The sequence below is a fragment of the Lathyrus oleraceus genome, chromosome 5 (assembly GCF_024323335.1).
Source record: "Lathyrus oleraceus cultivar Zhongwan6 chromosome 5, CAAS_Psat_ZW6_1.0, whole genome shotgun sequence".
NCBI classification, from domain to species: Eukaryota; Viridiplantae; Streptophyta; class Magnoliopsida; order Fabales; family Fabaceae; genus Lathyrus; species Lathyrus oleraceus.
In genome coordinates, this window is record NC_066583.1 from 203,381,563 (window position 1) to 203,393,478 (window position 11,916).

The following is an 11,916-nucleotide window of genomic DNA, read 5'->3' on the forward strand; positions in this document are numbered from 1 at the left end:
TAGATCATACCTGCTTCTAACAGCTTGACTACCTCTTTGCGTACAACCTCCTTCATTATTGGATTCAAATGCAGTTGTGGTTGGGCAACTAGTTTGTAATTCTCTTGCATCATGATGTTATGCATACAATATGATGGACTTATGCCCTTCAAATATGATAGAACACAATCGATTGTGCCTTGATTCTCCTTAAGGACTTGGACAAGCTTCTTTTCTACATGGCTGGCCAGAATTTTGCTAATTATTATCGGTTTCTTGCATTCATCATTAAAGAACACATATTTCAAGTGATCCGGTAATAATTTCAATTCCAATTTGGTGTTCTTTTCCCCAAAATCTTCTTTTAATTCCTCAATTTTTGCTTCCTTTGATGGTATTTCTTTTGTTGAATCCAGTTCTGTTAAGCATTCATTGAGTTCCTTTTCTTCTTCCGGATCGAGAACATTAAAAATGTTCATGAGGGCTCTTTCTAATGGCGTTGTCAAGTGTGTTTGTTGTTGTATTTTCAGTATTTTTTCATCAATTGCATTAACTCAAAAATAAGCTCTTTTATCTTTGGAACGTTTCATGGCATCAAAGAGGTTGAACGTAACTTCTTCATCTTGAACACGTACTTTCATTAAACCATCATCAATGTCAATCATCATGCGTGCGATTTTCATGAATGGATGTCCCAAAATCAGTGGCACATGATTATCTTCCTCTATATCCATGACAACAAAATCAATAAGAAATAAAAACTTATCTACCTTGACCAACACGTCTTCGGCAATACCGGATGGCCTTGTGACTAATTTATCGGCTAGTTGCAAAGTCATCATAGTATTCTTTATATCCAAATCACGAATTCTTCGTATTACTGAGAGTGGTATGAGGTTGATACTTGAGCCAAGATCAATCAATGATTTACCAACGTTTACGTTTCCAATTGTGACAGTTAATGTGACTCTTCCTGGATCTTTTTCTTTTTGTGGAAGTGTTCGTTGAATGATCACACTCCAACTTGTGTCAAGATGTATTGTTTCTTCATTAGTAATCCTTCTCTTCTTGGTGAGAGTTTCCTTCAGGAAACATGCATACGTAGGCATTTGTTCAAGTGCCTCCGTGAAGGGAATATTGATTTGCAACCGCTTGAAAATATCCAAAAATCGAGCGTATTGCCTTTCTCTATCCTTTTTGATTGGAGCATGGGGGTATGGTAGGTTTTGTACTGGTGGATTTATCATTTTTCCTTTTTCCTCCCTTGTTCTCATCTCCGGCTTTTCTCTCTTGCTCCTTTTCAACTACTTCTCCTTTATTATTGTTTGCTCCTTTTTTCTCCTTTTATTCTATTTTCATTTCTTCCTCTTCTCTATTTTCAACAACACTCTTTTCTTTCTTTTTTTCGTTTTCGTTGTCGTGGGCATTCAACATTTTCCACTTCTTCTTGTTATTGCCTTGCAATGTTATTTTGGATTTGGTTGTGTTGTGGTTGTGAAGGTACCTCCCTGTTGCTCCGACAGTTGCTTGGTAATTTGTCTGACTTGCGTTTCTAGGTTTTTGATCGAAACATCGGTGTTTTTATGATGTGCCATAGGTTGTTGCATGAATTGTTACAAGGTATATTCAAGTTTGGATGTTCTGTCTGGATGATTTGCATTTTGGTGGTTTTGATAGCTTTGATACTGATTTGGCATGCTTGCTTTCCCATAATCTTGTCTCCAACCTTGACCATAGTTGGCATTGTTTCCACATTGATAATTTGGATTGCACTTATATGGTGCTTGTCTTTGTTGACTCCCCATATAATTGACCTATTCATTGATTGGATGGCAAAAACCGGTTCGATGGTCTCCCGGACATAACTCGCAAAAAGCTATTTGTTGTGGTGCACCTACCGAACCGTGCATTTCCTTAAGTGGTTGTGGTAATCTGGACAATTGTTTTGTTAATTCTTCTACAGTTTGAGTGAGCAGTTTGTTTTGTGCTAGTATTTCATCGTTCATACCTAATTCCAGCATTCCAGGCTTCTTTTGTGCGGTTCCTCGATTGTATTAGACTTGATGATCAGTGAGAGCCATTCGGTTGATAATTAAGACTGCTTCTTCTACACTTTTTGGTAATAATGATCCACCGGTTGTTGCGTCAAGTAAGAGTTTTTGATGTGGCTGCAATCCGTTGCGGAAGATGTGGATTTGTGTTAGGTTGTCAAAACCATGATTTGGACATTTTCGTAGCATGGACTTCTAATGTTCCCAAGCTTCACATAAAGTTTCATTTGCGGATTGAGAAAACGCGACAAGAATTATTTTAGCATCCATGAACCGGTTGTGAGGGAAGAATATGTTAAGAAAATTCTCTTCCAATATATTCCAATTGGTCATGGTTTCAGTAGGTTGGTCAAGATACAAATCCTTTGATTTGTCGATCAAGTAGTGCTGAAATAATCTCATGAAATCAACTTCCTCTTCTTCTTCGGTTGCACCTAATGTACCGGCCAGTTCATAGAACTTTGTGACATGGGTGTATGGACCTTCATGATCCAAACCTATAAAAGGGTTAGCGTAAATAATCTACAACAACTCTGTTTTCATTTCAGTTCGTCTAGTGGCTGGATTGTTGGTGAGATGAGCCAATCACCTTAGATTGCTTGCACAAGAACCGTTAATAGTCTCATCTTCCATGGTTTCAGTGATAGGAGTTTTTGATAAAATAGAAGTGGATTCCTTTTGTTTGGTTACTTGCTTCTGCTTTTTTATATGTCTTTTGTTCTTCTGGGTTGTTCTTTCGATCTCGGGATCAAAAGGTATTAATTACCTTGAGTTTGTACCTCACATACACAAAGCGTTGCAATTTCTAACCAACAGATGTTAGGAGAAAGTGAGATAAAGTACATGTGTAAATATATATACAGTATTTTGAACAAATATACAAACTTAAAAGATAACCATATTCGTTATGTTCATAATATCTATGCGTCAGTCCCCGGCAACGACGCCATTTTGATGTTGAGTAAATTAAAATAAGTATTTTGTTATCGTATCCACAGAGATTGGAAGGATATTACCCAGGTTTACGTTTACTGACATAGTTTAAGTTCAAGTTTTTCGGACAGTTTAAAGTTTCAATAGAAAGTAATAGTGAAACGTAAGATATACGGAATAAAATAAGAGGAATTGTAATATGACAAGTTATCTTGCAGGGATTGGATGTCCTCTACCGTTCACGTATGCAATATACCGATTAGTTTTGGCATAATCATGTGTTCATTCATATTTCCACATACTTTTCAAAACAACATGTGTGCCTACATGAAAGTTTCAAGATTTCAATCAGTTTGTTGAATCGATGATGTCTCAACCAATTAAACAATCCAATTGCATGAAAAACAAGTATTTTAAGGTGGATATTAAAACTAATTCTATGTCTAGCAATTAGAGTTTAACCGATTCATTATTTTTGGTTCATGAATTCAAAAGCAATTGTCATTAACATATCAAATTCATAAATTTTGGTGATAATAACAAGATAGAATCAATAATCATGAAAACATGTTTATATTAAGAATACAATCGGTAAATATACATACGATTACGGTAGATTCTTCCAATCCCAACAAGAGGAAGAGATTAGCTAGCCATTTTCATGGTAGTTTGTACAAAAAGAAATAATTGGAGATGAATGAGCATCAATGACGATTCCTCTTTGTTGCGCCTCGCTGCTAGCGAACTGGAATGATTTACCATTGACTTGGTTTCACTAAGCGAAATAGAGCTCGCTTAGTGAATCATGCCTTTGATGTCTCTTCGCTTGCAACTCACTGCTGGCGAATCTGGAAGTTTTATTTCTGACTTGGTTTCGCAAAGCGAACTAGAAATCGCGTAGCGAAACAGGACATGCTCTTTGTTTGGCTTTTCCCTTCCTTTGATTCATTCCTGCAATAATTAATCACACATCGTTAAAAGTATCATTCTAATGACAAAGTGTGTGATATTTCATGACTAGATGCTTCCTTAAATTCGATAAATGTTATTTTTCATAAGTGAATTTTATCTATTTTGGGCGTTTATCACAGACGCAGACTCAACAGTCTCATACTCAGCGGCCACATAGTCAATCAGAGCAGGTATCCCCTTCCTCTCACTTCGTGTAGCATGAGGAAGAAGATGAGCTTATCAGATAGATCTCTTTTGATCACCCTGTGTAGGATATAGATCAAGATTCCTAAACTTAGTTTTGTTTTATGTTATCAAGATGAGCTCATGTGGAATTTCTGCTCATATGTGTATCCATATGCGTATGAGGGAGTGCAACTGACCAAATATGATGCCTTACGCGTATCAGGCCAGGAGGAAGCACATATGCTCATATGTGTATCATTTGGCATGGCAGCAGCATACGCTTCCTTACGATATCAGACTAAGGCCAAGCAGACCACCTACTCATATGCGTATTAGGTGTTGCAGCAGGAGCCATACACTGCTCCATATGCGTATGCACTTGATGGGTGACCAAAATTTCAGGAAAAAAGGTCAGTTTGATTATTTCACGTCGGAGAATGATTTTTTTTATGGAGGATCTTGATTTTAGACTGCAAGTTAGGAATTAAGAGCTAGAGAACACAATAGGAAGACGATGGAACATCAATTTCAAGGAATTTATCCATTCAAGACTCTTCAACTTTGATTATTGTGTAATGTTAAACAATTTCATTGTGCCTTTTATTTTCATTGTCATGAGTATCTAAACCCAAAATGCAAGGATTATGTCGATGTTCTTGATTTAGTTTAATTTTATGAATTGATCATTGTAATGACTTATATTTTATTTTTACACGATTTATTTCTTTTTGGGTTTAATGCTTTCTCTTTCGGTCAAATTGAAAATTGATTTACGGTTATCTGTAAGAAATGACTTTCAACAGTAACACTTTATTGAAGTATTTTATATTATATATAATTCAGGACTAGGAATATCATATAAAAATCGATATGTTCTTGATAATCAAATATTTAAATTCATCTATAATTCACTATGGACATATGGATTAATTTGAATGTTTAAAGGTTTATTCGCTAAGGACTTAAGATCCGGTAATCTGTAGAGATAAAATAAATCGTTACAAGGTCAAATTAGATAGTTAACGAGTTCAGGTGCAAACCCTAATTTCTAGCATGCTTTATTCATGTTATTTTCTCCTCTATTAAATTTGCTCTTATTTACGCTTTCGCGACAAAAACAATATCAAAACCCCTAATTACTTTTGTTTAACTGATTGAAACTCGAACAATATAATATTACGCAGTCATTGAGATCGATACTCTGAGATTTTTCAATATTACTATCTTGGCAAATTAGTACACTTGCTAATTTATCGATCAAGGTACTTGAGGTTAGGGATGGTCACACCCAGAACATAAGCAATGTTTGTCGACGTATTGTGGATATGGAGAGATCATGCTTAAAGGCATGCCTTTTTAAGGAAGACAATCTCTAGTTGGCCTTCGTAAAAGATATTATTGTTTAGGTGCAAAATGTCTTGCAGTACAAGCGAAGAAGACAAGAGGTTAGACATACTCAATATGTTATATTTTGTTGTATTGTTTTTCTTATTTTCTGAACAAGTTATTTATGATTGATACATTTTAGTTTTTCTTAAACTAATATGTGACTTTTTTAATGTATGTGTAGCATGTTTGAGTCAGTTAGTGAATCTATTTTTTAATTTATGGCTTGAAAAGACCTAAAATATATGTTGGCCTAAAAAAATTACAATGTTAAAACAATATTGTTTGTTGTCTTGAAACTATTCAAAAGATATTTTGAAGATATATCTCCGAATATACCTCAAAAAATTTACGGAGATGCATCTCCGGATCATATTTAGACGAAAATGGAATGCATGGTTGAATTACGAATACTTAAATAATTTTAAGTGCGTCTACATATACATTTTCAAATACTAATTATATTTTTTTTTCCAGAAGTATTTGGCGCATCCTAAACGTATTGAAAAATGTAACCCCAAAGAGACGCCATACTTTATTAAATTGAGTGAGTGGCCTCTAAAATGAATAATTTACTTTACAAGTATGGTTACAATATTAATCTTCGATCCTTTTACACTATTAATTATTCACTTTAGAATAATCATATCCAACAGAGATTAGTTTGCCAAATAATACACTTTTATACATTTTTCTTTTCGTAAACTGTTATGAGATGCATCATTTTTTGTGTTCTTTACCTTTTTTGCGTGAAGCAAGTTAAAGCAGTCATGGTCATACTAATAAAGAAACATGCCCGCCCTTTGTTCAGCTAAAACACCAAACAAATATGTAAGGAGGTAAAAACAGTTGTACTTGAGGAATTTTAATCTTAACAACTATTATGCCCTTTTTCCTTCCTATTTTTATGTCCAGGGAGTAAGTTGCACCAGGAAATATCACTATTATTATACTTACTCTTGCCGGAATCCACATAGCATTTTACAATTTTAGTCATCCAAGAGGAAAATTACAGTGCGACAAATTTTTTTGGCAAGACTCGTAACTTTGAACAAGTTTGAATTGAAGAAATTTGTCATAATGAGGTGAACCAATATGATTTTGTCCAGAGCTGCGCTGTGGTGATTTTGGCAAACTTATCACTCGTTATATACACAAATTTGTTAATCTACCGCTTCTAACAAAGATCTGCCATTATTTGGTGCATGTTATTGTTTAGTGAAACACAGGTTTGGAGAAAACCAGTAGACGCCCTACCAACAGACATATAAAACACAAACAAAAAATAATAACGTGCCATTAACGGAATGATCCCACAATTCAGTTCCACGGCAATAGAACAAACATAAGGTAATGTCTAATTTTTTCATCAAAGTTTAAAATAGTTGGGAAAAGGTTCACTAAAACTAGCTAAAACAGCAGGGAAATATATCCACACAAGTGGCTCTTGGTTTAAGAAGTTTCAACACTAGCAAAGAAATTCAAATCTCAAATGACAATTGTGATACAAACACCAGCAGACCTGCCAAGATGCACTCACTGCTTCCATAATACCACTAACGCTGGCCATTAATAAAAGAGCATCAAGCTACCAGAGACAAATTGCTTGTTAATTGCTTAATGCCTCGCACTTTTACCCTGTGCCGCAAGTTTTGCAGCAACTTGCTCTTCAGACAAAGGTAAATAATAGATACGAGGAGTTGCTGTGGTTTTGCGGAAGAGGTCATCCAGAGTAACAATAGGTGGTTCCACTTTCTCAGGAAGGGGAGGTGGCGATGGAAGACGTTCCCTTACAACTGGTGGGGGCCTTGACAATGGTGGTGGAGGTGGGAGAGCAACTGGAAGATGCTGTTCCCTGTGCTGACGCGGGGAAGGCTCCGGCTGTGATAAAGGTGGAGCGGGAGGAAGTGTTGGAACACTGTTTACAGAGGCAGTTGGAGTAGGAGGAGCTTCTAGCTTCATTTTCACTTCTTCAGGATCAACATACTCTGCAACCAAGAGCCGCCCACCATTTGGAGGCCATTGCAAGTTATACACAGCATTTCGTGTCTCAACGGCCTCTTCAGTGGACGAGTACTGGCATCACCAAAAAAATAGAAGATCACTTAGAAGTTAGAACCATATGATAAATGTAATAACATCACATTAGAATTTACAGTAGAAAAAAGGCGGTGAAATAACAAATGTCTTACAGTAACATAGCAATGGGTCTTTATTTGGTCCATCCAGAAACTGCTGACACTCCCAGTTTTGCCAAGAAGTTCTTGCACTGCTTTTAGGGTAAATGGACGAAGGAATTGATCAATCCTGAGGGAATTAGTCGGGGTCCTTCGTGATGGTGGAACTGCCAAAAGAAACATTTAGAGTCATAAAGGAAGAGATAGAAGACAAACACACACCAATCAGGCAACAAAGTAAACTCATAAAATAAGGATACTGTACACCATGACAGAAACATAGCTATATGAAAGCATACAATCAGCACCAACATTTAAACCTTAACTTGACTTGGAACATGTATCCGATCATGAGAAATTAAAAAGAGATATGCATTTATAAGTATAAGTGTACACTGACCAAAATAAAAATTTAACAAATGCTCGGAATTTATTTGCTTATATTCAAGCTACAGCCTGTGAATTGAAAACTACTATTCAATAATACAATGATATAGGAGTGTATCAGTTCTTAAAAAGATTTTCCACAATTTTTGCATGATGTCAACTTACCAATGCGTTCTTTAGGTGTATCATCAGTTGCTGATGAATTAGACCTAGAAAAGCTGCGCTTCAGAGTAATTTGTCCTTCCTTGGGTGTAATGGCGGGTCTGGGAGTAGTGCTTTGCAGTTCTGATCCTTTAATTGTATCAGTGTTCCACCTTCGTTGCCTTTTTGCAGGCTCGTTGTTTCCAACTAATGTTTGCTCTGAAACAAAAATTTCAAATAATTCAGGATGAAGAGACAATCATCATATAATTTCTGGCTCTCCCTAAGATGTACTGTACAATCAAAACTAAAATGAAAGTAAGCCAGAGTACAAAAAATATATATGATGCTTACCAGGATATTTTCGCTTCTCAGTCAAGGAAACAGGACTAATGTCAATATCTTGATGGGTATCGCTTTTTCTTGCGGATACACCATCTCCCTCAACCATTGGTTTGCTTTCTTCATTGACCATAGGAACTTCATTATTCTCGACTTTGTCCCTAAGTTCATCAACATTAAACTTAGAATCATATTGCCTAGTCTCAGGCAAGTCCTCTTCCATGGAATCATCCCCAGAACTTCTGTCCAAGTTCAACTTTTCTGGATACCCTACATCATCACTACTATTGGTTTTGTTCAACTCTGGACTTGTAACATTGTTGTTATTTTCTTCAACATGTGACTTTTTTTCATGCATCCCTCCAACATCCATTGAATGCGATTCATCATAAACAGGTACGTCATTTCTGGATGATGGTTCTTCCACCATCTCTGGCCTAACATTATCTTGTTCTAATTTGACATTATTAGCAATTATAGTATCCTTTAGTTCATTCTTTTCATTAATTGACACAGAATCAGTAGAAAAAGAATCAGATTTTACTTGAGACCCTAAACTAGGGTTGACCTCAGATACCTGGTTTTCTGGAGCAGAAGAGATGGGCATGAGAACGTCGCATGTAGGCTTCAGGTCACACTCCAGTCGGAGCTTTGATTCCTCACTATCCAGCTGCGCCCTTGATTCCTCATTCTCTAGCTTGGCTGCTGAATCCTCATTATTCTTCTCTGAACCATCCGAATCCTGACCGGTGACTACTACTTCAGTTTCTACAGTCTCAGTGACCGTAACAGTGGTCTCCACAGTAGTCTCCACAGTGGTCTCCACAGTGGAAGGATGGGCAACTACCTCCTCTCCCGCGTTATCAGATTCTACACCAACTGGCAAAACTGCATGTTCACCTTCTACGTCCATGGCCGACACAGTATTATTATCGTTAACTGGGTCAGTAACACCATCCTGCTCAACACTCTTAATACTGTCATTATCAACAGCCTCTGGAACCTTCACTACATTTTCCGTTTCAAATGGTTCTACACCATAATTCCCCTTTTCAGCATCCATATTATCAGTCTGGGAATCTTTTACCTCATCTTCTTTAGTATGTAAGCCATTAGCCTCGTCCTTCTCCAAACCCTCTGCAGCCTCCGGTTTGGGGGAAGCCTCAACCGCAGCCTCCTTTTCAGGGGAAGCCTCAACCACAGCCTCCTTTTCAGGGGAAGCCTCAACCGCAGCCTCCTCCTGTTCGGGAGAAGCCTCAACCGCAGCCTCCTCCTGTTCAGGGGAAGCCTCAACAGCAGACTCTTCTTGTTTCGGGGAAGCCTCAGCCGCCGCCGCCTCCTGTTCGGGGGAAGCCTCAGCATCCTCCTCCTGTTCCGGGGAAACCTCAGCACCCTCCCTTTCCTCACGAATAGCTTCATCCAAACGATTGATTAAATCCTCCTTTAAACCTTTGGTTGCTAACTTCCTTTTCTTCAGCTCCTCTCTCAGCTCTGTAACCTTCAACTGATTAATGGGCTTATCATCCAGAATTGGGTACTTTGAATTTGACGACATTGTATCAAAAATATAAATGACTGAACACCTTCTTTAACCTGGAATCAGCCATTAAATTCAATAAACTATCAGCAACAAAGAAACAAAAAGCCTATTAACTCGTACAGCGTGAATCGGAGCAAAAAAAACAGCTTTGACATTGAATCACCGCAACCTAAACTAAATGTTTTAAGAAATCTAGGGCACACAAATCATTGGTTCAAATTACAACCTTGCTGAAGTAAATTAGTCAAACAAAAAATCCCAAATTGAAAGAGGCAGATCCAAAACAACAGAACAATTTCAAATAACAATTGTTAACAGTGAAATGAAAAAATATACATAAAAAAAGATTCATTTATACTCACAGTGATGATAGTTGCCGGAGAATCGGGGAAAAATTATTCCGGTTAATCGAAACCCTAACTGGAGTAGAGGAAAACGATTACCGAAGATGGAGAAACAGAAAAAGCGTCGAAAATTAGAGTCCCGAACAAGGAAATCGAATGCACCCAATTTAATTAACTCCTGAAAATACTGAAGCAAAACAATGTCGAAAAGAAATAAAATAATAAACGAAAACGAAATACGCAAAATTAAAGTCAAGAACCAGCAAATGGTTTATCGAAACAATGATAAGAGAAAAAGACTGAGACTTAAGGGAGTGCGAAATTGCTTCTCTGATTCTTTTCTAGGGCTTCATTTTTTTGTCTTTAGTTTTTTAGGGTTCTTAACTTTGTGTTTTGCAACTATGTTGCGTTCTGTGAGGAACCCTGAAGTAATACCGGATGGGGTCTCGTTTCCGCTGCGGTTAGCAACATAGATTTGGTACTGTAATTCCAATAACACCCTTTAGACACGTGGCTATAAATTAAAGAATATAAATAAAAAAATATTTTGTTCCCTTTGGATATATATATAAAGCGATATTAAAATTTTAGTATAATTTGTTGGGTTTAGGAACCATAATTATTGATGTAGATTCTTGAATCTTGATGTGGTGGTGTTGGTTGTGTAAGGTGGACTTGTAAGGTTAACACTCTAATGCACAAGTTATTATTGAAAAGAAATGGTGTAAAGTGCATTATGAATAGAATTATATCTTTTTTTCGGTCCATCTCATGGTTTATATACAATGGGTTACCATTTGGTCTATGCATTATTGGGCATGTGACCGACTTAGAATAGTTACCCCTAAGGCTTATCGTGGTTGAGTACGTGAAGTCTTTCAACAAACTAAGTCGGATATCCTTATATGGGATATTATGTTGAGAAGTGGATGTTGCGCAAGTTTTTCTTCTCATGTGACCCTATGTTTGTAGGTTAAGGTGTGGCGTTTCTCCTAGGGTGCTCGAGTGCAATACTTTTTAGGTGAAATTTGATTGTTGATTTTTCATTTTCTTATGTTCTTTCATTCTACAACGTTGATTTTTTTCATCTTCCAATTTTATTCTCGTTTTTCGCAAGCCCTTTCTTCCTTTTCTAAACTATAGTGACTTCTCATTTTACCATTTTCTCTTCCTATTTGAATCCAGTGTTCTTAATTCATCATCATTCCTAAGATTTTCTTTGTTTTAGTTATTTCTTCGCTCTATTTATTTACTTAAGTAACATTTATTATTTCTTCATTTTCATTTGTTGATTTACTTTCTTATCTTTATTATGGTAAAATATAAAAAAATATACTTGAGAACATGGTCGATAAACATGACGCTGGAGATTCTCTATTGTCAACAATATACGAAAATCTATATGACTTGAACATTGATCCCTAAGAAGTTGATTGTCCCAACTCAATCGTATTGTAAGTAGTGATAGTTTTGGGTCTGATTATAGTTCGATAGAGAAT

At 36.6% G+C, this 11,916-nt stretch overlaps 2 protein-coding genes across 2 annotated transcripts; both read right to left on the reverse strand.

Moving 5' to 3' along the window:
• Window positions 1-533: 533 nt before the first annotated feature.
• LOC127079722 (uncharacterized) lies at window positions 534-1,253 on the reverse strand. Its single transcript, XM_051020097.1, has one exon. The coding sequence runs from the start codon at window positions 1,251-1,253 to the stop codon at window positions 534-536; it is 720 nt and encodes a 239-aa protein (XP_050876054.1).
• A 5,501-nt stretch (window positions 1,254-6,754) lies between these two features.
• Window positions 6,755-10,862, reverse strand: LOC127082853 (uncharacterized). The gene is made up of 5 exons (XM_051023088.1): window positions 10,436-10,862; window positions 8,546-10,126; window positions 8,216-8,410; window positions 7,679-7,830; window positions 6,755-7,562 (listed from the first exon to the last, which is right to left on the reverse strand). Exons 2-5 carry the CDS (start codon window positions 10,086-10,088, stop codon window positions 7,104-7,106), a joined length of 2,349 nt encoding a protein of 782 aa, XP_050879045.1. The 5' UTR covers window positions 10,089-10,126; window positions 10,436-10,862; the 3' UTR covers window positions 6,755-7,103.
• Window positions 10,863-11,916: the final 1,054 nt, after the last annotated feature.

Coding starts and splice junctions, on each gene's coding strand:
- LOC127079722 (XM_051020097.1), bottom strand. CDS start 1,253: ATGAGAACAAGGGAGGAAAAAGGAAAAATGATAAATCCACCAGTACAA.
- LOC127082853 (XM_051023088.1), bottom strand. CDS start 10,088: ATGTCGTCAAATTCAAAGTACCCAATTCTGGATGATAAGCCCATTAAT. Junction 8,411..8,545: donor TGAGAAGCGAAAATATCCTG/GTAAGCATCATA, acceptor TTTTTGTTTCAG/AGCAAACATTAGTTGGAAAC. Junction 7,563..7,678: donor AGACCCATTGCTATGTTACT/GTAAGACATTTG, acceptor TGGTGATGCCAG/TACTCGTCCACTGAAGAGGC.